Source organism: Nerophis ophidion, linkage group LG27 (genome assembly GCF_033978795.1).
Source record: "Nerophis ophidion isolate RoL-2023_Sa linkage group LG27, RoL_Noph_v1.0, whole genome shotgun sequence".
In the NCBI taxonomy this organism is placed as follows: Eukaryota; Metazoa; Chordata; class Actinopteri; order Syngnathiformes; family Syngnathidae; genus Nerophis; species Nerophis ophidion.
In genome coordinates this window covers 35,230,716-35,255,843 of record NC_084637.1, presented here as the reverse complement: position 1 = coordinate 35,255,843, position 25,128 = coordinate 35,230,716, and the positions used below count along the sequence as shown (strand labels likewise).

Below are 25,128 nucleotides of genomic sequence, written 5' to 3'. Positions count from 1 at the left end.
TATTTTCGGGTCTCCCCATGTCTAGCATTAAAAGATTACAGTTGGTACAAAATGCGGCTGCTAGACTTTTGACAAGAACAAGAAAGTTTGATCATATTACGCCTGAACTGGCTCACTTGCACTGGCTTCCTGTGCACTTAAGATGTGACTTTAAGGTTTTACTACTTACGTATAAAATACTACACGGTCTAGCTCCATCCTATCTTGCCGATTGTATTGTACCATATGTCCCGGCAAGAAATCTGCGTTCAAAAGACTCCGGCTTATTAGTGATTCCTAGAGCACAAAAAAAGTCTGCGGGCTATAGAGCGTTTTCCGTTCGGGCTCCAGTACTCTGGAATGCCCTCCCGGTAACAGTTCGAGATGCTACCTCAGTAGAAGCATTTAAGTCTCACCTTAAAACTCATCTGTATACTCTAGCCTTTAAATAGACCTCCTTTTTAGACCAGTTGATCTGCCGCTTCTTTTCTTTCTCCTATGTCCCCCCTCCCTTGTGGTCCGATGACCATGGATGAAGTACTGGCTGTCCAGAGTCGAGACCCAGGATGGACCGCTCGTCGGGACCCAGGATGGACCGCTCGCCTGTATCGGTTGGGGACATCTCTACGCTGCTGAACCGCCTCCGCTTGAGATGGTCTCCTGTGGACGGGACTCTCGCTGCTGTCTTGGATCCGCTTGAACTGAACTCTCGCGGCTGTGTTGGAGCCACTATGGACTGAACTTTCACAGTATCATGTTAGACCCGCTCCACATCCATTGCTTTCGGTCCCCTAGAGGGGGGGGGGGTTGCCCACATCTGAGGTCCTCTCCAAGGTTTCTCATAGTCAGCATTGTCACTGGCGTCCCACTGGATGTGAATTCTCCCTGCCCACTGGGTGTGAGTTTTCCTTGCCCTTTTGTGGGTTCTTCCGAGGATGTTGTAGTCGTAATGATTTGTGCAGTCCTTTGAGACATTTGTGATTTGGGGCTATATAAATAAACATTGATTGATTGACATTGATTTCCAAAAACAATTTGATATGTGGACTCGTCAGACCACAGAACACTTTTCCACTTTGCATCAGTCCATCTTAGATGACCTTGGGCCCAAAGAAGCTGGCGGTGTTACTGGATGTTGTTGATAAATGGCTTTCGCTTAGCATAGTAGAGCTTTAACTTGCACTTACAGAAGTAGCGACAAATGTATTTTTATATATTGTCGAGTCCCGAAAGAGTTAGTGCTGCAAGGGGTTCTGAGTATTTGTTCTGTTGTGTTTATGTTGTGTTACGGTGCGGACGTTCTCCCGAAATGTGTTTGTTCTTCTTGTTTGGTGTGGCTTCACAGTGTGGCGCATATTTGTAACAGTGTTAAACTTGTTTATATGGCCACCCTCAGTGTGACCTGTATGGCTGTTGACCAAGTATGCTTTGCATTCACTTGTGTGTGTGAAAAGCCGTAGATATTATGTGACTGGGCCGGCATGCAAAGGCAATGCCTTTAAGGTTTATTGGGGCTCTGTACTTCTCCCTACGTCCGTGTACCATTCCATACAGTCGCGTTTTAAAAAGTCATAAATTTTACTCTTTTAAGATCGATAATTTCCTATATTACATTTTAAAGCATTTATCGGCCGATAACATCGGCGGTCCGATATCATCCCTACTCTTTGAAAGTTGTAAACAAACTACGGTGAATTCAAGGACCGCTGAAATGTGTAGGACAAAACATCACTCGCCACATACTCTCATCACTGAAGAATGTATAACAGAAACAACGGGATTTCTGAAATTAGTCAAAGAGTCAAACGAATATTGCTTATGATTAGATTTATATTTTTGAGTATGATGTTGAGTCTGCAGCTTGATTTTAACTCATTATTGAAGTAAATTCATTTGAAATAATAATTGCCGAGAAAGAAATGGTTTTATTTAATTTAACCTAATCACCAGTCATAAAGTGCCAGATGTCCTGTAAAGTTGGAGTTATTTTGCTGCAATTATTTACCTCAGGGTATTTTCTGTATATTTTTTGGGGATGCAGAAGTTCTAAGTAGTGTTTTAGGTTTATCACAGCAGATTGTAACTATTTCTAACAGAATAGTAATTGCAAACATGTGCGTTTTCATATAGAAACAAAAGTGTTTCATGTTGCTAAAGTTCTGAGGCGTTCAGGCAATTGAGTGTGTTATTGTGCTAATTGTGTGTACTGTTTTGAAAAGAGTGAGCTTAATTGTTTTCAAAATCGTGAGCAATCCGAAAAAAAAAAACTAACCGCAGGAGCATTTAGATCTCCAGTTTCCATGTATGTTGGGATAATTCGCAGAAAGGAAACAGTGACATCTAGCGGTACACTGAAGAAGTCTCAACAAGTGTTTTGGCAGAAGTGAGATCATTTATTCGTATTGTTGATTTCCGTGTGATTTGGCACCATGACATTGGAAAGCTTTTACTTACTAGGGTTAGATGACATTAAAGATTTACATATAATACGTTTCAATACGAAAATGTGCTTTACGTGTGCGTCAACTGCTAGTTAGGACATGTGAAAAATGCATATATAATTGTTTTTTTGTAAACTTGCTATTATAGCAGAGCTCTGATTAACTAAAGGTGGACTACGTGTTGTTTTAGATGAACTGTATTTACATGTTACAATTTAAAATCACTAAAAGTGAATATTTATCACCAAATGTTTTGGAGCCACAGCCGTAATTGTTAGAGCGGCCACAGTCAATTGTGACACAAGATGGTTTGCTTTAGGCTTTTATTTTTTTCAACAACACTCCTGCCGGAAGCCGTGATAGTGTCTTCCGGTGGACTAGACCCTCAAATCGCCTTACGGTCGCGGAGACATCAACGCCTTTTTCTGCGTCCGTGTGGGAATTTGCTTCTGTAAACTCACGAAGAGAAACGAAGGAGGAACTGCGACGACTTGTCATTTATTTCTACCAGCGAGTGTAAGAGCCAGGCTGAAGACGGCAGGCTTTGCTCCCGGTCGAGAGCGAGACTTTCCCCCCTTTGGTGAGTGACTTGCTCTCCTTCAGCCGCCAGATCCTCAAGTTTGAGGCAATAGCGGATATAAACTCGTGTTGGTGTGGATGCAATAGCGGATATAAACTCGTGTTGGTGTGGATGCAATAGCGGATATAAACTCGTGTTGGTGTGGATGCAATAGCGGATATAAACTCGTGTTGGTGTGGATGCAATAGCGGATATATCCTCGTGTTCCATGTCTTCCGAGACCTTAGCGGTGCTCGTTTGGCGTGAGCGGTCAACCGGGTGCTAACAACGGCTCGTTTCATACCGACTGTGCTCGGTCTGTCGATATATGTCCTCCTTTTTCCTCTTTTTCTAAACGACGCTTGGCCGGCTGACATGTTTTTTTCAACTTGACGTGCATGCGCGGCTACCATTAGGCTTGTCCCGTTATTTGGACGACACCCGCCGGCGAGGAAAATGGTAGCCGCGCAGTCGTCAACGAGTGAACGCACAAGGTTGTAAACGAATAACCGTACAGTAAGTTTCTGGTGAAGTTTCCATGTGGATATACTTCATAAATACATGTAGGGGGGTTGCTTCCTCTGTCTTCTGTTGCTTTCAGCCTATCGGGGCGTCGTCGACTGTTGGGCTAAATGCTGTCGACGTTACTTTGTAACAGTCTACGTTACTTTGTAACAGTCTACGTTACTTTGTAACAGGAGCCTGGCAGGGAAGCTACTAATTGCTGACGAGCTACAAGTGGGCTTGTTTCATGAGTTCAAAAGACAGCAGCCACAGAAACATTGTCAGTAACTTCTCCATGGCGGTGTCATTTAAGACTAGGTGGAAGGAAGTCTGCTTCTCTTGTCAGCACTAGAGCCACAGTCATCTGGACCAGTGGTTCTCAAATGGGGGTACTTGAAGGTATGCCAAGGGGTACGTGAGATTTGTTTTTAAATATTCTAAAAATAGCAACAATTCAAAAATCCTTTATAAATATATTTATTGAATAATACTTCAACAAAATATGAATGTAAGTTCATAAACTGTGAAAAGAAATGCAACGATGCAATATTCAGTGTTGACAGCTAGATTTTTTTGTGGACATGTTCCATAAATATTGATGTTAAAGATTTCTCTTTTTGTGACAAAATGTTTAGAAGTAAGTTGATGAATCCAGATGGATCTCTATTACAATCCCCAAAGAGGGCACTTTAAGTTGATGATTACTTCTGTGTGGAGAAATCTTTTTATATAATTGAATCACTCATTTATATTTCAACAAGGTTTTAGTTCATCCATCCATTTTCTACCGCCTATTCCCTTTTGGGGTCGCGGGGGGCGCTGGTGCCTATCTCAGCTACAATCGGGCGGAAGGCGGTGTACACCCTGGACAAGTCGCCACCACATCGCAGGGCCAACACAGATAGACAACATTCACGCTCACATTCACACACTAGGGACCATTTAGTGTTGCCAATCAACCTATCCCCAGGTGCATGTCTTTTGGAAGTGGGAGGAAGCCGGAGTACCCGGAGGGAACCCACGTGTTCACGGGGAGAACATGCAAACTCCACACAGAAAGATCCCGAGCCTGGATTTGAACCCAGGACTGCAGGACCTTCGTATTGTGAGGCAGACGCACTAACCCCTCTCCCACTGTGAAGTTTTTAGTTATACTTATATATATTTTTCCAAATATTTGAAGAAAGACCACTACAAATGAGAAATATTTTGCACTGTTATGCAATTTAATAAATCGGAAACTGATGAAATAGTGCTGTATTTTACTTCTTTATCTCTTTTTTTTTCAACCAAAAATGCTTTGCTCTGATTAGGGGGACTTGAATTAGAAAAAGGTTCACAGGGGGTACATCACTGAAAAAAGGTTGAGAACCTTTCTGGACCAATGTTCCCCCTCCTCTGTGTAGATCAGACCTGGGCAAAGGAAGGCCCGGGGGCCACATGCGGCCCATTAAGCTTTTCAATCTGGCCCGCCGGACATTCCCACTAATTTGTTTTAGATCTTTAAGATGGAAAGTGTAGCTGCCTTTATGTTTTCAAATGACCAGAAGTCTTGAACTATACAACATATTTCAATTGTTGGAATCTGCACTTTTGCATGATATTTTAGTGACTAGTGTTGTCCTGATACTAATATTATTATTATTTGATACTTTTCAGTACTTTGATACATTTCTAAATAAAGTGGACCAGAAAAAAATGTCATTATTGGCTTTATTTTAACAAAAAAAATCTTTGGGTGTGGCAGACAGGTACTTTTCAGAGGCCGTATGGTACCGAATATGATTCATTAGTATCGCAATACTTAGGGCTGGGCGATATGACCTTTTTTTAATATCTCGATATATTTGTTGGCTATATCGCGATACACGATATATGTCTTGATATGTTGCCTTAGCCTTGAATGAACACTTGATGCATATAATGACAGCAGTATGATGATTCTATGTGTCTACATTCAAACATTCTTCTTCATACTGTATTAATATATGCTACTTTTAAACTTTCATGCAGAAAAGAAAATCACAACTAAGTCAATTGACCAAAACTGTATTTATTATGCTACTTTTGGTAGCAACGCTTGTGACCCGAACTTGACAAATTAAAGTTGTCAATTCAACATATTCCCGCTTGAAGCCGAACCACCGCCAGAGATGGACCCCCTGCTGTTTTTCTTGGGAATTAATTCTCCCTACATTCACACCTTCTTTCTCTCGTGTTACCACTCGCACGGCTAACCTAGCATCACAGCTAACATTACCCATGCTGCTACCTCTCTGCTCCGCGAGGGCGTACACGTATGTGACGTATGACGTGACGGTATGGGACGTGTGTGTAAGTTTGTGCGCTTGCTGTCTGTGAGAAGGATACACAAGAAGGAGTGGGAAGAGCTTGTAGTGTAATGCCTGCAGTAAAAGCAACTGCGTGAGAACGTATACTCGAATATCACGATATAGTAATTTTTTATGTCGTACAGAGACAAAAGAGAAAGTTCTAAAGCTTAGTGATATATCACATATATCAGATTGTAGATGTTTTTTTTACCCTTCACGTTCATATTGCGCTGTTTGTTCCATTTTTGTTGCATTTGGCTTGATTGCAAAATATGTCGATTGAGAGGGGGTGTGTTAATATTCAGGATTTTATCGTTCATAGAACAAAAAATTCCATTCTGTATTTAAGGCGGTCTGTCATAACATTTTTAGCATTCAGACTTTATTGTGAGGTTATGTATTAGTTTTCCTAAAAATAGATATATGGGCCCCAGACACATTTTTTTTTTCCCCAAATTTGGCCCCCGAGTCAAAATAATTGCCCGGGCCTGGCATAGATACAAGTTTTGCAGTTACTGTAATGTGTAGAGCAGTGGTTTTCAACCTTTTTTAGAGCCAAGGCACATTTTTTTTTTTCATTGACAAAATGCGGAGGCACAACACCAGCAGAAAACAATAAAAATTTAACTCCGCAGCCGATATTGACAGTAAAAAGTTGTTCTCGCAAGTGTTTGATATTAATTCAAACCATAACTAAGCCATGCTTGCCAACCTTGAGACCTCCAAAGTAGGGAGATTGGGGGGGCTAAGGGGGAGGAGTATATTTATAGCCAGAATTCACATATATATATATATATATATATATATATATATATATATATATATATAATATTAAATACCTGCATTTCAGTGTTCATTTATTTACACATATACACACATAACACTCCTCTACTCATTGTTTTATTTAAAAGTGCAATGCTTTGCAGCCAGTAGCATAGCCTTTGAAAGAGCATAGGTATGGGCAGCATCTGTGAAATTTAATTTGCGGGAAAGAGGTGAGTTTAGGGTTGAATTGTCCATCCTCGTTCTATTATTCTCTTTCACTATCTTTCTAACCATGCTGAACACCTTCTCTGATGATGCATTGCTGTGTGGCACGCACTAAAGTGCCTTCATCAAATGCACCAGCGTATGGAATCTTCCGTCCCTCCCTAGCATTCCCTTTCCCCTTCGATCTGTCCTGAATGAACTGAATTTCTTGTTTCCGATCATTTTGGAACTTGCAAGCGTACATCTTCTTCTTACTTGTCGTCGTCATGTCTCTTCTTTGTTCTTCTGCTTCCTCTCTGTTATGTTTTTGGACATTACTACTTGCCGTAGTTTTGAAGCAATGCATGATGGGAATCCGGATGTTGAGTGTCAGTGTATTAACGTGCCGGCTGGAATAAACACACGCTGAGAAATAGCTCTGTGCCTGCCTACTTTATGGGTTATAGATCAACTTATTTATAATGGAGACATACATAATAGTCTCCTTCTTGTTGTGTGTGCAGTTGTGCACGGAGCTCCAAAAGCCGTAGATGTTATAACGTGACTGGGCCGGCACGCTGTTTATACAGAGGAAAAGCGGACGTGACGACAGGCTGTCCTCACTCAGGTCCGGCTGGAAATCGGAGAAATGCGGGAGAATGGTTGTCCTGGGAGATATTCGGGAGGGTTGGCAAGTATGAACTAAGCATGCTTCACTATAGATGTTTGTCACATCACGGAGTGACTTATCTAGAGGTGTTTTGTGTCTTCCTGTGTGTATTGGTTTAGTTCCTGTGTTTTGTTGGCTTCTCCTGTTTTGTTGGTATTTTCCTGTAGCAGCTTAATTTCTTCCCTGAGCGCTATTCTCCGCACCTGCTTTGTTTTAGAAATCGAGAATATTTAAGTTTTTGCTATCCTTCTTTGTAGGGACATTGGGCCCCATTCAGCAATTGTTCTTAAGTACAAATTTTGTTCTTGGGCCCACTTATAAAGTTTTTGAAATTTTTGTATTCACCAATGCTTTCTTAGCTGGGATTTGTTCCTAGGTAAGAACAGAATCTACGAGTGCTCCAAAGCACTCTTAAGGTGGCCTATTTGTTCTTTCCCTTACTTCTATTGTCAAATTAATATCATAGATAGATAGAACAGACAGACGTACGGCAAAATGAGAAAAATATAGACATTTCAAACTACCGTGCACACAAAATGGCAGATCGTGCCCTGGGGAGGGAGGGCCTATTTCACGACCATGTCAACCTATTTGCCCGGAGTGATAGGTATTTATTTGAACACTCCAGCCCCCATTTTGACCTTATGTATATCCCCCATGGGATAATACAAATTTCTCTTCTGTAATCTATTTGTGTTTTCTCCGTATGTTTGTTTGTTATTCTGCCGGAATTGTGCCCTTATATGGGGAATTAAGGGCGTGTTTTTATGCAAGTTATGATAGACAAGCACGCGCTAACTGTTCGGCATTCAGCAAGTTAAGAACAGCAGGTGGAAACAATTGGGCGGTTTAAGAACACGTCATGAATTTGAATGGACTCTTCTTTCGAAATCACTTAGGAAGAAAGATAAGAGGAAAAGTTAGGAACTTATTGCTGAATGGGGCCCCATTGTTGATTGTCATGTCATGTTTGGATGTACTTTGTGTACACCTTCTATGCTCCACATGCTTAAGTCTTTGCTGTTGTCCAGCATTCTGTTTTTGTTTACATTGTAGCCAGTTCAGTTTGAGTTTCATTCTGCATAGCCATCCCTAAGCTTCAATGCCTTTTCTTAGCGGCACTCGCCTTCTGTTTATTTTTGGTATTTTTACCTGCATGTTGCCTCTCGCTGTCCTCTGCATATTGTGATCACGACAAAGCAATTAGCTACCTGCTGCCACCTACTGATATGGAAGAGTATTACACGGTTACTCTGCCAAGCTCTAGACAGCACAGACACTCAACAACAACACATCGTTTGCAGACTATAATTACTGCTTTGCAAAAAATATTTTTAACCCATACATTTTCTACTGCTTGTCCCTTTTGGGGTCGCGGGGGTTGCTGGAGCCTATCTCAGCTGCATTCGGGCGGAAGGCGGCGTACACCCTGGACAAGTCGCCATCTCTTCACAGGGCCAACACAGACAGACAGACAACATTCACACTCACATTCACACACTAGTTACCATTTAGTGTTGCCAATCAACCTATCCCCAAGTGCAGGTGGGAGGGGCCTATCCCCAGGTGCATGTTTTTTTGAGGTGAGAGGGGCCTATCCCCAGGTGCATGTCTTTGGAGGTGGGAGGGGCCTATCCCCAGGTACATGTCTTTGGAGGTGGGAGGAAGCCGGAGTACCCGGAAGGAACCCACCCAGTCACGGGGAGAACATGCAGACTCCACACAGAAAGATCCCGAGGCCGGGATTGAACTCAGGACTACTCAGGACCTTCGTATTGTGAGGCAGATGCACTAACCCCAGTACCACGTCCAATTAGGTGAAATGACATAATCTCCCACGGCACACTAGAATGTATCTCACGGCACAGCGGTTAAAAAACACTGGTGTAGAGGATATAGGGTTGCCAAGCACATAGAAAAAAATTAGGGACACATTGCAGGGCTGGTCGACCGCCATATTTTTGCCATTATTCGTGTGAAAGGAGTTTTATTCGGGGTTCTATTCGAGTCAGAATGTGTGTTTGGAGATACAATTCATGGACAATGTTTATTCTTGAGGACGATGCGATCCGAAACGCCTCAGTGATAAGTCAATAATTTTTTAGCAAAAAAAAAAAAAAAATCAACTATGTGACTGTGAAATAATATTAAATACTGGACAGTGCAGGTGACATTTCTTATATTCCGGTTATTTTTTGTAAAGGGAATTTGGTATGAAGGAATTATGGTTACAAATGAGCAAGTAAACAACAATTAATGGCCAAAGCATTCATAGCTTATTTGAACAAAGTGCAACCAACAGTCAAAAGGGAACTGCACTTTTTGGGGAATTTTGCCTATCATTCACAATCATTATGACGGCCCATGGATTTAAAAAAAATGCATTGTAAATATTGAATACATTCGATCAAAAGTCCGCTTGCAAAGGAGCCTTTGGGAACTGTTCAAGTCCGCCTTTAGATCCCCTACAACAACATCCAAACACTTCCATAAGAGTATGTATGTAATGTTGTAACAGGCACATGTATAATAACATTTTAAAATGGATGTATTTTTAATAATTTTAAGCATACGCTGTGCATTAATTTAAAAAACACATTAGGTTTTTTCCTCATTACGCAGACTTAATGAGAGCCAACAAACATGATAAAACATCACTTACTGCATAAGGTCAGCTGTCATTAACTAGGAATTTTCAAAATGGGGTCTTAGGGATCCCATCAAGTCGTAAAAAAGGGGTCCCACAGTAAATTTTTGGGGTCCCTCTTTTCTGTAAGTGTTTTGAAAACAAATGATAAATGTATGTGTTATCCTCTTATATCTCACATTTTATATTGTGTTTTGGAAAAAGGTTGTCATAAACGTTACTTCATTCATTAAAAAATATATATATAAAAGACAACAAATTTTTATGCATATGTAAATGTATTCAGTTATTAACATTCATTCACTTTCTTCTTTCATTCATGGATCTAAAATTTACCGCTGCCGGTAGATTTTTCTACATTTTTATTTGATAAGCTATAGGTGTATTTATTTCAGTATAAAACTTTAAAAAGCTTTTTGCTTGGTTCATGAAATGATGATAATGGTGTGCCAGGGCATACATTCATTATTTATTCAACGCTTAAATCTCTAGAGTCTACATCAACTTCAGATACATCCATCAATTCTAATTTTTATTTATTTTTAAGGTTGTTTTTTTTGTTTGTTTCTTTTCTGCCTTTTTTGTCAAAGAAAACTGTTTTTTTTATGGCAAAAAATATTTTTCGAAGTGGAATATTTGATGTGAAGTAATCAAAGCTTTGGGTAGGTCAATAATTCATAATAACATTGATTTTGATTCAATAGTATGTTTTGAGCAATGACAGTTTTAAAGAAAAAGGATGCTTTGTTTTTTGAGTCAACATTGCAACTTTTTCTGAATTAAATTTCACCTGTAAGCTTTTTATTTCACTTTTGTTATGTTTGTGTTTATTTTATTAGTATTTTTAGAATGTGCTGTGGGCCTTTAAAGCATTAGCTGTGGGGCGCAAAAGGCCACTGATCCACACTTTTGACACCCCTGCTATAGATATTAAAAAATGTCATCTGATAAGTCTATGGATAAAAAGCAAGGCCTGGTGACACATGCGTGGTTATCATAACGCACAGTCAGCATCTCTGCTTCAGTAAACCTTGACCATGATGACGTCACTGTCAGCGATGCTAACTTGTCAGCCACTTCTCCAAAAGACTCATTTTGAACACTCCTCACACATTAACACTTCAAAAGGCACATACTTGACCTGTTTGTTGACCTGCAAACTATGTTTTTGGAGTGGAGGTTAGCTTGAAGCTAACACCTAGCCTGTCTCCATCTTCGAATGATGTCGCTCCAGCAGGAGATAAAATAGAAGTTTCCATGGACTTGCAAAGACTAAAACAACTCATTTATTAGTACAGTGGTTCTCAAATGGGGGTACGTGTACCCCTGGGGGTACTTGAAGGTATGCCAAGAGGTACGTGAGATTTAAAAAAAATATTCTAAAAATAGCAACAATTCAAAATTACTTTATAAATATATTTATTGAATAATACTTCAACAAAATATGAATGTAAGTTCATAAACTGTGAAAAGAAATACAACAATGCAATATTCGGTGTTGAAAGCTAGATTTTTTGTGGACATGTTCCATAAATATTGATGTTGAAGATTTCTTTTTTGTGAAGAAATGTTTAGAATTAAGAATCCAGATTGATCTCTACTACAATCCCCAAAGAGGGCACTTTAAGTTGATTACTTTTATGTGTAGAAATCTTTATTTATAATTGAAACACTTTTTTATTTTTCAAGTTTTTAGGTTTTTTTTTCCAAATAGTTCAAGATAGACCACTACAAATGAGCAATATTTTGCACAGTTATACAATTTAATAAATCAGAAACTGATGACATAGTGCTGTATTTTACTTTTTTATCTCTTTTATTTCAACCAAAAATGCTTTGCTCTGATTAGGGGGTACTTGAATTAAAAAAATGTTCCCAGGGGTACATCACTGAAAAAAGGTTGAGAACCACTGGACTAGACACCTGGCACATTATTAAGTTAAAGGTTGACTTTCCACTCACCTTAGTGTTTACCGTGAAATTTTTTTTTTGGACAGCTTCTTGTGGTAAAGTAGTCTGAGTGCAAACTGAGGCAGTGTTTGTCATTGATTGAAACTTTTGGTAATTCAAACTTTAAGAAATTATAACGGGAAATTCATTATTTTAAAGGCGACCAATAAAACGCAATAAACAGGGACGACAAAAATAAACAAAACAAAACACAAAGCATTAATCGATAAGAAGCGATAATCGATTAAAAAAACAAACAAGCAAACCGAAGAAGGCAGGGTCGGTAAAAAAAAAATCCGGGGACATGTGGACTCCTGGAATAGCACGTCCTTTCTGATTTCAATGTGTAAAAAGACACAAAAAGTGTGTTAACGCCAACAGTGCAAAAAGAATGCCATTGTAAGTTAATACTAACAAAGACGCTCGTAAACATGGTAGCATGTTAGCTAATACTAACAACGCTAGCGTCATTACATTAATATAGCTGGTACACATATGCATGAAAACACTCATACAGGCATCACACATGGGACGCTTTAGTAAGTAATACCTGTTTTAGTTGTATTGGAAAGCTTGAAAACATTGCCTGGAGGATTAAATGAGGAATTAATACAATTAGGAACCTTATGGACAACGGCACAACACTCTACTTGGGTTGTTGAAAGCACTAAAAGGAAGGACACTGCAGCACCTGCAATGAGTGAATTTGTCCAAAAGATGGCGCTGTGGCCCACACAATAAAACACCCTATGTTTTTGGTAGTTATTTTTTTTAAAAATTTTTATTATGGCTGTTTGCAAAAAAAAAATCCACAAATTAGCTGCTCTGTTTTATAAGCCACAAGGTTCAAAGTGTTGAAAAAAAAGTAGTGGATAATAGTCCGTATTTTACGGTAGTTTAACATAAAGAAAGAAGAGCTGAGATGTTTGTGTTTAATTTATATGACTGGCAACATTTCATTGGTTCTTTTTTTTTAAAATTATGGCTGTCAGCAAATAAAAATCCTTAAATGATCTGCTTTGTCTTATAAACTGCAGGGTTCAAAGTGTCGAAAAAAGAAAGGAGAGCTGAGATGTATGTCTTTTAGTTATATGACCAGCAACATTTCCATCCATTTTCTACTGCTTATCCCTTTCGGGGGTGCCTATCTCATCTGCACTCGGGCGGAAGGCGGGGTACATCCTGGACAAGTCGTCACCTCATCTGGCAACATTTCATTTGTTCTTTTTTTTCAACAAAGTATGTTCACTTCAGCAGTGTGATCAGTTTCTGTGCTATTCTGTGGTCATTTGTCAGTAAACAGAAGCATCATTTCTGATTCAACACTTATTAAAATAGTAAGAGTTAAAGCAAATTGTATTTGTCCCTTTTGGTGAGCTACTGTATCCCAGCTAACTGTTGAAGAGTATTGTAGTGTCATTATCATAAAGTGTAGTGTCTGTCCAATGAAGCTGGACACACTGTTGACCTGCTTAGATAAACGAGTGTTTGGAGGACAAGACAAGAGTAGCGACGCTAGCACATACCGCTCAGACATGATAGGCACATGTAGCTTCGACGTTGGACAAACACAATCTTCCAACCGTGTCAAATATTTCCTTTCTTTTACTGAAAAATGTTTTTGCGGTTAAGTCACATTTGGAGTCCCGATTGCCATAAACTCACAGTTAACTCTAGCTAGCTAGCTAGCTGCAGCTAAACTGAGGCAGAGTGACAGACCATCAAGGCAAAATTAATTTCAAGATGGCAGAATCGATCTGCAAAGACTTTGACAGGTGAGTGATCAGGCACTCGACATCGATTAGATTAGCTTAGCTTAGTCTGTGGAAAATTGTTCCAAAGTTGTCATTCAATGGAATCATTTGATATTTTACGGACATTATTCTTCTTCTCACGGCACGGTAATACAAAAATGGGCCAAAGTGCGTCCCTTGACCGCTCAATACAGGACGCATATTTTTGTTTCAACATGGGGGAAAATTCTGTTTTTCAAGAGACGTTTGGCAAGCGTATGTGGACTACAATACATCATAGCAATACCGCCACAAAAACAGGATGACATCACAACAGTTTGCATGCTTCATGCCAGATGCTTGTTTTGTAGGCGCCATGGCAACATTGTCACATCATTTTGTTGTTCATAACCTCACCTTTAATCTTTTTGTGGGAAAAGTCCAACAATTTGGAACTAATTTGTCTACGGACTTGGTAAAATAGTTGCTCTGCTGTTCCGGATATGAGTGCAAGTCCAATGTTATGTATCGGTAAATTGTTATAGCTTTTATGAATACTTTCTTTAATGCCATTTTTTCCCTCCCTTCTCAGGTCCTGTGATCGAGGGGTTGTAGCTGACCTGTGACAAAGATTCTTGTTGCTGTTTGAGGATAGGAAACAAAGATGCCGAAACCGGTAAGAGGATGTGCATCTGTGAGCTTGCAAATAGCATTTCTATGTGAACCTCCTAAAAAAATTGTAACTTTGTTGCTGCGACGCATCTCTTGCCTTCCGGAGGCCTGCTGTCTGGTTTTTTGAGAGAACAAAAACACATTTTTACGCCACCTGCTGTTTGCATTTTAAGTGTGTTATACATTATTATAAAGCCTGTTTTGCATATCTTTCACCTTTCCAGGATACAACAGCTACTGCAGGCAGTCCACTTGATCACTGTTGTTAATAGCAAACATGAACATTAATGAAACTTGCCTTTAAAGCCTTCCTAAATGCACATTAACATCTGGCAAACATTTACTGGATTCAATCATCCATCCATTTTTCTACCGCTTGTCCCTTTCGGGGTCGTGGGGGGTGCTGGAGCCTATCTCAACTGCACATGGGCGGAAGGCGGTGTACACCCTGGACAAGTCGCCACCTCATCACATGACCAACCCAGATAGTCAACATTCACACACTAGGGCCAATTTAGTGTTGCCAATCAACCTATTCCTAGGTGCATGTTTTTGTGGAGGTGGGAGGAAGCCGGAGCACCTGGAGGGAACCCACACAGACTCCACACAAAGATCCCGAGCCCGGGATTGAACTCAGGACTACTCAGAACCTTCGTATTGTGAGGCACATGCACTAACCCTTGTGCCACTGTGCCGCCCCCATTCCATGATCCAGTAAATGTCCACACCAAGCCTTCGCCATGAACATACTTTTCACGTATTGGTTGTATGATTTGCATGGATGTGTCATAACGCTACCCAACTAATTCTGAACCACACTTAACTCAACACTTTAACACCTCCCCCTACGTAAGGCAAAAGTACTAGCCCCTCTTCCTATGTACTTAGCTGAGGCCAATTACTGGATGGAGCACACCTGTTTTTAAGCCACACCCACCTATTTTTGGACAAATTCTTTTTTGTGTAGATATTGGGACCTTTCAGGGCCTTTTGATGATGGTGTATTTCCGCTCCGTGCAACAAGTTTGTTTCTTTTTGGATGGTCGGGTCAATCGTCTTTGGGGTACGCCGCATTTCGTCATCGTGCGGCCGAAAAAAATGTGTTTTACCAACCCATAAGTAATGTTGCGGTGTGGCTGGCGGGGAGAACACAGCATGACAGGTAAATTGTGTCTGCATTTCAGTACAGTACAGTATTTTACAATGAGAAAAGAGGGGAAGTGGATGTGCGAGGAAATTTGTATGTGTGTGTGTGTGTGTGTGTGTGTGCGTGTGTGTATTTGCTGACGCTATTCAGGGACGGACATGCTTTGTTGCACTGGAAAAAACGAAAAATAGCCGCAACAATGTGTAAAGCGCATGATTCAAAGGACTGGAAAAAATAGCAGCTTCATCCATCCATCCATCCATCCATCTTCTTCCGCTTATCTGAGGTCAGGTCGCGGGGGAAGCAGCCTAAGCAGGGAAGCACAGACTTCCCTCTCCCCAGCCACTTTGTCTAGCTCTTCTCAGGGGATCCCGAGGTGTTCCCAGGCCAGCCGGGAGACATAGTCTTCCCAACTTGTCCTGGGTCTTCCCCGTGGCCTCCAACCAGTTGGACGTGCCCTAAACACCTCCCTAGGGAGGCGATCGGGTGGCATCCGGACCAGATGCTCGAACCACTTCATCTGGCTCCTCTCCATGTGGAGGAGCAGCGGCTTTACTTTGAGTTCCCCCCAGATGACAGAGCTTCTCACCCTATCTCTAAGGGAGAGACCCAAACTCATTTTGACCGCTTGTACCCGTGATCTTGTCCTTTTTGTCATAACCCAAAGCTCATGACCATAGGTGATGATGGGAACGTTGATCGACTGGTAAATTGAGAGCTTTGCCTTCCGACTCAGCTCCTTCTTCACCACAACGGATCGGTACAACGTCCGCATTACTGAAGACGCCGCACCGATCCGCCTGTCGACTTTTCCATCCACTCTTCCCTCACTCTTGAACAAGACTAGGTGCTTGAACTCCTCCACTTGGGGCAGGGTCTCCTCCCCAACCTGGAGGTGGCACTCCACTCCAGCCTTCCCGGTAAGGTTTATTCAGGTGTACTGGAGAGGAGGCTACGCCAGATAGTCGAACCTCGGATTCAGGATGAACAGTGTGGTTTTTGTCCTGGTCGTGGAACTGTGGACCAGCTCTATACCCTCGGCAGGGTTCTTGAGGGTGCATGGGAGTTTGCCCAACCAGTCTACATGTGCTTTGTGGACTTGGAGAAGGCATTGGACTGTGTCCCTTGGGAAGTCCTGTGGGGAGTGCTCAGAGAGTATGGGGTACCGGACTGTCTGATTGTGGCGGTCCACTCCCTGTATGATCAGTGTCAGAGCTTGGTCCACAGTAAGTCTGACACGTTTCCATTGAGGGTTGTCCTTTGTCACCGATTCTGTTCATAACTTTTATGGACAGAATTTCTATGCGCAGTCAAGGCGTTTAGGGGTTCCGATTTGGTGGCCGCCCGATTAGGTCTCTGCTTTTTCCAGATGATGTGGTCCTGATGGCTTCATCTGGCCAGGATCTTCAGCTTTCGCTGGATCGGTTCGCAGCCGAGTGTGAAGCGACCGGGATGAGAATTAGCACCTCAAGTCCGAGTCCATGGTTCTCTCCCGAAAAAGGGTGGAGTGCCCTTTCCGGGTTGGGGAGGAGACCCTGCCCCAAATAAAAAGAAAGAAAATAGCAGCTTGTAGACGTTAAATGGCAATGACTTGTGAATTTTGTGAAAACTGGGATGCGTAGGCTTTTGTTATAAAATCAATGAACTGCTGTGTAGTGGCTAAAATGGAAACATGGGACTGTGTGTGTTGTGTATCAATGTACCACCTTTTTGATTTTTTATCTTTATTTTACAAAAACCTTCTTACAAAAATAAATGAAGGACAAGATAGTGACCAATGGCACACTTTAAGAATGCCTGATCCTAAATTTTTAAAAACTTGTGTAAGATACTGTTTTTATCGTACTGTCAAAATTTAAATGGGATTAGGACCCAAGGTAGTAGAGCCATTGTTTTCCAGTACATTCCACCAAATTAATTTTAAGAAAAAACAATCGTTATATTTAAAGTGGTATTGCTGTGTGTCAGTACTACTTCCAGTTAGACTACTGAGGAGAGAAACAAAAAACAAGAGCCCAAAGCCATGCCTCCACTCCAAATGGTTCAAAGACAGCCAAACATTTTTTACTTTGAATGCTCAAGGTTTTTAACGTATATTGGAATGTTCTGTTTTTACTGTGGCTGAGGGGCTTTAAGGAGAAAGCAGAACTTTTGTCTTATGGCAGCAGTCTTTGATGCAGGAGCATTTAAACATTTAAACTCATGTTGGACATCTGCATAGAATAGAATAGGAAGTACTTTATTGATCCCTGGGGGAAATTCAGCACCACAGTTCGCTCACAATAAACAATGATAATAAATATATAACGTATATTATATACAGTATGTAATATATGAATTTTATAAATATATTCTACATTTAAGTGCAGTCAAGAAGGAACATATGCATTACATGGTCTGATGGCTGTCTGTATGAAGGACCTCCTGTGTCGTTCCGTGTTACAATTTGGGAGTCTGAGCCTTCCACTGAATGTGCTCATTCTCTCCACAAGGTCCGAGTGTAGTTGGTGGGAGGTTTTGTCCATAATGGCTAGGAGTTTTGCTAGACTTCTCCTCTCTGACACCACCGTCAGAGAGTCCAGCTCCACTACCACCACGTTACTGGCCTTCTTTACCAGCTTTTCCAGTCTGTGTCCCTCACTCTCAGCCCGCTGCCCCAACAAGCCACGGCGTACAAGAAGGCACCCGCCACCACCGACTCGTAGAACATCTTCAACATCTTTGTACAGACGTTGAAGGATCCTAGCCTCCTGAGGAAGTAGAGGCGGCTCTGTCCCTTCTTGTAGAGGGCCTCAGCGTGTTTTGACCCATTCAGCTTGTTGTCCATGTGTACTCCCAGCTATTTATAATCCTCAACCATGTCCACATCGGCCCCCCTGATGGAAGCAGGGGTCGCCAGAGTATTCCTCCTCCTTACAGGGATGGAGCGGACTGCGGCAGCGGCCGTCTAGATCGACGCATGCGCACATCTGGAGAATGAGGTCTCCTACACTCCTATGTAAGAAAGTTAATTTGTATACTAGCAAGCTAACAGAGAGACGGAGTTGTGTTAAAAATTGCTCAAACTAAGATTTTTGCCAATGTCCATCAGCTAAACCTTGTCTTAATACCCGTGAGCAGGTTTCTATAAACACATCATCATATTAACTTTTCCTTTTGAGCAAGTTGGATGGCTTTGGTGGTGTTTTGTTTGTTTCTATGGCTGCTCTTTTGACTTTCCTTCTTATCATAAAAAAAATAGGCTCACTTTGTTTTTGTCGAGGCTTCACGGTGGGAGAGGGGTTAGTGCGTCTGCCTCACAATACGAAGGTCCTGAGTAGTCAGGTTTCAATCCCGGGCTCGGGATCGTTCTGTGTGGAGTTTGCATGTCCTCCCCGTGAATGCGTGGGTTCCCTCCGGGTACTCCGGCTTCCTCCCACCTCCAAAGACATGCACCTGGGGATAGGCCCCTCCCACCTCCAAAGACATGCACCTGGGGATAGGTTGATTGGCAACACTAAATTGGCCCTAGTGTGTGAATGTGAGTGTGAATGTTGTCTGTCTATCTGTGTTGGCCATGCTACGAGGTGACGACTTGGCCAGGGTGTACACCGCCTTCCGCCCGATTGTAGCTGAGATAGGCACCAGCGCCCCCCGCAACCCCAAAGGGAATAAGCGGTAGAAAATGGATGGATGGAAGTTTTTGTCAGCAACTTACTTGACTTTGCGTTTAATCGTTAATTTGTGTATCAGCCTACTGACTTGCACAGTTCATAAATAAATACTTTAAACTAGTCCTCTTTATTGTATTTGATGTTATTTAGTCCATGCCTTAAAATTTCTCCAACTAAATTTAAAAGCCAATGGCTAAATTAGAGGCACTGAAGAGATGTGCGCATTGTAATCCGATAATCGTTAGGAGGTTCGATGATCAGTTGATTATTAAAATAGTTGTTGCAGCGCTAGCTCAGATGATTAAAATAGTTGTTGCAGCTGTAGCTCATTGGCAGTAGAAAAACAACTGTCCCACTCATAATAGAGTATGCAACTGCCTTTACCATGCTGCGCTAGCAAGTTAGCAGCTTTAAGTGATTTTCAGCAGTCATAATCCACCTTCAAAATATCTATTGAATACCCTTTGGACTGCTTGTTATATTAAAGTGAGTCTGATGCAGAAGACTGCTCTCTTACCAAAGGCCTCTTCCAAGTAAACAGCTTGAGTGTGAAGTGAAGTGTTTGGCCATCGTGCAACTGCAACACTGCTGCCATTGTTTGTTGAAGGGTACAGGGAACTTCAGTATCCTGGGATGTGTATGTTACTTAACAAAACCTGTTAGGTATGGTCTTCATATGACTTGTCTTTGACCTGTTGAGGTCACATGGTTTCATTCTCACAAGCAAAAAAGGATACAGATTATGTGTTTATCTAGATCTATTCAAGTTGCACATTATTTTGTACATGCAAAGAATGTTCACATTGAGCTGTACAGTCGTATTCATAGTAGTACTCACAGTTGTCCTTGAGAATCTAACAAAGTATAGAGACAGGATTTGAATTGATGGTGGCTTCCACCGTTATTCGTTATTGAGATAAATTCACTGCAGTAGGTAATGTCACTTTAATTTAAAATGTATAACTTGTGTCATCTTAAGCTGTGTTTTGGTAATGTGACAAACAGGGTAGTGGAATATGGTGAGAGCACCCCACTGAACAAACAGGGTAGTGGAATATGGTGAGAGCACCCCACAGAACAAACAGGGTAGTGGAATATGGTGAGAGCACCCCACAGAACAAACAGGGTAGTGGAATATGGTGAGAGCACCCCACAGAACAAACAGGGTAGTGGAATATGGTGAGAGCACCCCTCTGAACAAACAGGGTAGTGGAATATGGTGAGAGCACCCCACAGAACAAACAGGGTAGTAGAATATGGCGAGAGCACCCCATTGAACAAACAGGGTAGTGGAATATGGTGAGAGCACCCCACAGAACAAACAGGGTAGTAGAATATGGTGAGAGCACCCCACAGAACAAACAGGGTAGTGGAATATGGTGAGAGCACCCCACAGGAAGAGTCAGTGACACTGGCTTCCTAGTTTATGGTATTCTTCCTGTTTGCTGAAGAGGTTGCTGTAGACATTGGCGTTCAGCATATGTCAACATCCTGTCTTTGAGGCTTTATGTTATCGAAAGAACCAGAGCTGAAGGTCAAAGGCACATGATGGGTGTGGTGAACAGAGGTCAGACAGGGAAGGGGGAAACTCAGAATTTATATGAAAATTACAGCGCATGGAAATGCCGTGTTGTGCTTGTGAGATATTATTGTAATTTGTTTTTTACTGGAAAATATTAAGGTTGTGTAATATAGACCAGGGGTCCCTAACCACCAGTCCGGGGACCGATACCGGTCTGCAATGCATTTTCTACCGGGCCGCACACAAACATGAAATAATTTATAAACGTCTGCATTTTCCCCGACTTATCTTTCACCTGTCCCACTAGACACACCAATAAGCTGTTATAGATGTTTATAGATATACAATACAACTCTTCATAGGAAGTTGCTATTTGTTATTACTTTGTGACATGATACTATGCACATTAATGAACATATGAAATATAAATGTGACAGATTGTAGCCAAAGGCTGATTTCCATCTCATTGCAAAGAAACAAGCCCAAGACTCCTGCTATTTCAGCAATATATAGTGAGTTGCATTTTTCAGGCAATTATCTTTGCTGTGTTTATCTGGCAACAAGCGGAAAGCCGGTCCCAGAAAATAATGCCTACATTAATCCGGTCTGTAGTTCAAAAAAGGTTGGGGACCCTTGATATAGGATGTAAATTATATATATTTAGCCAGCAGTAGGGCTTTTAAATCCTATTGCTATGCCGTGATAATGCATGTTGATGACACATGCTAGCTCAGTCTAGCGAATTTGACAGCGACACGTGCATCCTTAAAACAATGTAACATTCTCACTGGCGGCCAACGTCCCTCCACAATGCAAAGCCACTTTTAAGACAGCAATTATCAATTCCATATCACAAATAAAGTAATTATCTTCCACGTGTCTTCCCTGCCAGCAAGAGCTCTTCAATGCAAAAAAAATGTAGGCGAATCGATACAAACATCGACAGTAACTATAACATGTAAATTATCATTATATGGTCGATACTACAGTGGTTAGAGCATTATTTTATATTAAAAATCTTTTGTTGTTTTTGTTCTTGTGTCAAACTCAGAAATGATGTCCATGGACAGAGGAGGGCTTTAAGGGAAAAAAACAAATGATTTAAATCAGAAACAATATTAGGAAATTATTTAAATATAGGCGCCAGCGCCCCCCGCGACCCCGAAAGGGAATAAGCGGTAGGAAATGGATGGCTGGATGGATGTAAATACTGTAACACCTCCATCTTTTTTTGTTTGATTCGAATTGGGATCAAATATGTAATCATTCAATGATACTGAAAAATGTATGTATTGCATCAGCATTGATATAACCAGCCCTGCGATGAGGTGGCGACTTGTCTAGGGTGTGTCCCGCCTACCACCCGAATGCACCTCAGATAGGCGCCAACGGCCCCCCGTGACCCCAAAAGGGACAAGCGGTAGGAAATGGATGGATGGATGGATGATATAACCAATACTGCCCCTGTAACAGCTTAATCAACAGACATTTGTAGAATTACCCTAAACTAATGTAACGTATCCAAACAACATAAGAATAAGTGCTTGGTACATTTTAACGGGCTTCACGGTGGCAGAGGGGTTAGTGCGTCTGCCTCACAATACGAAGGTCCTGCAGTCCTGGGTTCAATTCCAGGCTGAGGATCTTTCTGTGTGGAGTTTGCATGTTCTCCCCGTGAATGCGTGGGTTCCCTCCGGGTACTCCGGCTTCCTCCCACTTCCAAAGACATGCACCTGGGGATAGGTTGATTGGCAACACTAAATGGTCCCTAGTGTGTGAATGTGAGTGTGAATGTTGTCTGTCTATCTGTGTTGGCCCTGCGATGAGGTGGCGACTTGTCCAGGGTGTACCCCGCCTTCCGCCCGATTGTAGCTGAGATAGGCGCCAGCGCCCCCCGCGACCCCGAAAGGGAATAAGCGGTAGAAAATGGATGGATACATTTTAACAGAAGTGCAGATACAACCATGTTACAACAGATAGTAACCAGATGTTTAGAGTTTGAGAAAATAATACAAGCAGAAATGACACACAATATTACAGCATCTCATTAGGTCGATCACGAACTACCAGTCAATGGCAGAGGGTGTGTTGATCGATCGCCAGCCAGGCATGGAAAAAAATAGATCTAAAAATGAGCGATCATCAATCTTCACCTTGACATTACTTGATTGACATCCATGGCACCTGCGGATCTTGTGAGATGACACTGGCTCAGTATGAAGCAAAAAAATTCTACATACACTCTGCTGCTGCTATCAAAGGTGCAAAGACCGACCGCACAGTTCCTGTCTTCGCAAAAAAGTTTCTGCTCCACCCTGCCTCCGCCAATAAAGTAATGCTCTCAGAAAAGTAGCGCAAGCAACAAGCTACATCGTTTGCCTTCAATGAATTTCTTGTAAAAGGTATACAAATGAGTATAAAAGCTTGACAAATAAGACTCTAAAAAGCAACTACCGATACTTTCATGTGGTATTGCTAAGAGTACCACCTTTTTCCCCCTCCGCAATGTAAATTGGAAGTTGTGGAACTTATCAGCACGAGTGTAAATCCTGTCAGATTCCAATCAATGCAAGTCATTAGAATAAGGTAGTACACCACTTACTGTATATTCTTAAATAGAAAGGAATCTATATGTGTTAAACATGCTTGTATTTTAATTTAAAACACCTTTAACATGTTAACACAAAACTTCTGTTTTATTAAGCAGCTAACCTGCTGAAAGTGTGGGCACCCCTGAGTTACAGGCAGCTTATGTATGCTTGAAATACTTCTATTTGCATTTATATGCCAAATATATTGTGATATTTATAATCGCAAGAGGGTGAAATATATATCACCGAATAGATTTTAGGCCATAGCGCCCATCCCTACTAAATGTGTTCTAGGAGTGAGTTGCATTACTATACACATGTTTGACCTATCACCTCCTTTATAGCACAACCCAGTGTCTGTTGTCAGGCCCTTCTATTTCATCCTCGTTATCCCTGTAAAATCAATAAAAACTGCATATCCAGCCTCTCATTAACAGCGTTAGTTTTCCCACTTTGCTGTTTTTTGCTGAGATTTATCTTTGGCTCTCACAAACAATTGTAGTGGTCACTAAGTGGCCAGCCTTTATCAGCAGTGGGGTTAATCAGGGAGACAGACCGCTGCTTTGAGCCCTGCAGGTTAGATTAGCAGCTCCCCTCGCTTAGCAAAGCTCCCCTAAACTGCTTACAGCAACAACACAGCTGCACGTTTAAGTTGAGGTCTGTCTGAGAAAGAATTAATCTTTACTACTGGAGTGAAACAGTGGAGTATCAATAGCACTCAAGGATGAGTAAATGAAAACGGTACTGCACATGCAACTAACGGATCATTCTTCATCTGAAGCAGGGTTTACTCCTATGACATCCATCAAAATCCCAACAAAAAGCATAATGTGGAACTTTGTGCAGTACCACATATATGACATGCCGTCATTGGCCTCAACTGGTTGGAGAACCGTCCAGACTTATTATTTTACAGATTATTATTGACTTTGCAACAAAAGTAAATTAGTCCTCAGTTAAAACCTGTCCAGTCAGTTTGTGGCAACACTAGACTGTGTGATGTCAGGACAGGCTCAGTTGTCACTGTTTGATTAGCTGCGTCAATTGCTTGGCATGTTGTTGTCCACCACACCCTCACCCCACCTCCCCAACCTTCCCTGCAGAGCAGGAGAGGATTAACTGACCGTCTGGTCCACACAGGATCCTTCTTTACTGCACCGGGGTGACTGTGCTTTGGCATTTTGGCCCTGGCGCAAGCAAGGGTTGGCTCTTTCACAGACCATTGCTGGTGGCTGACATGTCTTTATAAATATAGAAGGAAAATTCAAGGCTGGTCAATTGGAAACCTCCATTTAGCATGATGTTCTCTATAATAAACAACGAGGCCGTTCCTCATGAAACTATCACTGTGGATTAAGTCAGCAGGCCATGAAGGTTATTATGCAAAAGTTTGGTGGGCTATATTTAAAAAATAGTTAGATATTCCCCCAGTAGATTAAGTTGGATGTGAATTCTCCCTGCCCACTGGGTGTGAGTTTTCCTTGCCCTTTTGTGGGTTCTTCCGAGGATGTTGTAGTCGTAATGATTTGTGCAGTCCTTTGAGACATTTGTGATTTGGGGCTATACAAATAAACATTGATTGATTGATTGATTTATCTGCCTGGTGTTTTGTATCAAATGTATTGCTTACATAAACAATGTGATGACAATATTAGTCTAAAACTAAATGTTTTTTAAGAAACATTTTTTTTATATTTTTGAATCTTAGTTCAGTCATTTTGTTCATCACCATTCTTTGCTCCATATTGGGACAACTTC

General features: G+C 41.4%; 1 protein-coding gene across 5 annotated transcripts in view; it reads left to right on the top strand.

The window, feature by feature from the left end:
- The first annotated feature begins 2,775 nt into the window (after positions 1 to 2,775).
- LOC133544443 (radixin) overlaps positions 2,776 to 25,128 on the top strand; it is a 37,361-nt gene continuing 15,008 nt past the window's right edge. Inside the window, exons 1-2 of one of the 5 annotated variants that reach the window (XM_061889753.1) lie at positions 2,776 to 3,000; positions 14,378 to 14,461. In XM_061889753.1, coding sequence (XP_061745737.1) covers positions 14,450 to 14,461 — 12 coding nt within the window. In that variant the 5' untranslated portion in view covers positions 2,776 to 3,000; positions 14,378 to 14,449. Of the gene's footprint in view, positions 3,001 to 3,190; positions 3,496 to 3,728; positions 3,895 to 14,377; positions 14,462 to 25,128 lie in introns of those variants that run through there. The other 4 variants (XM_061889758.1, XM_061889757.1, XM_061889756.1 and 1 more) reach the window with 4 other exon arrangements.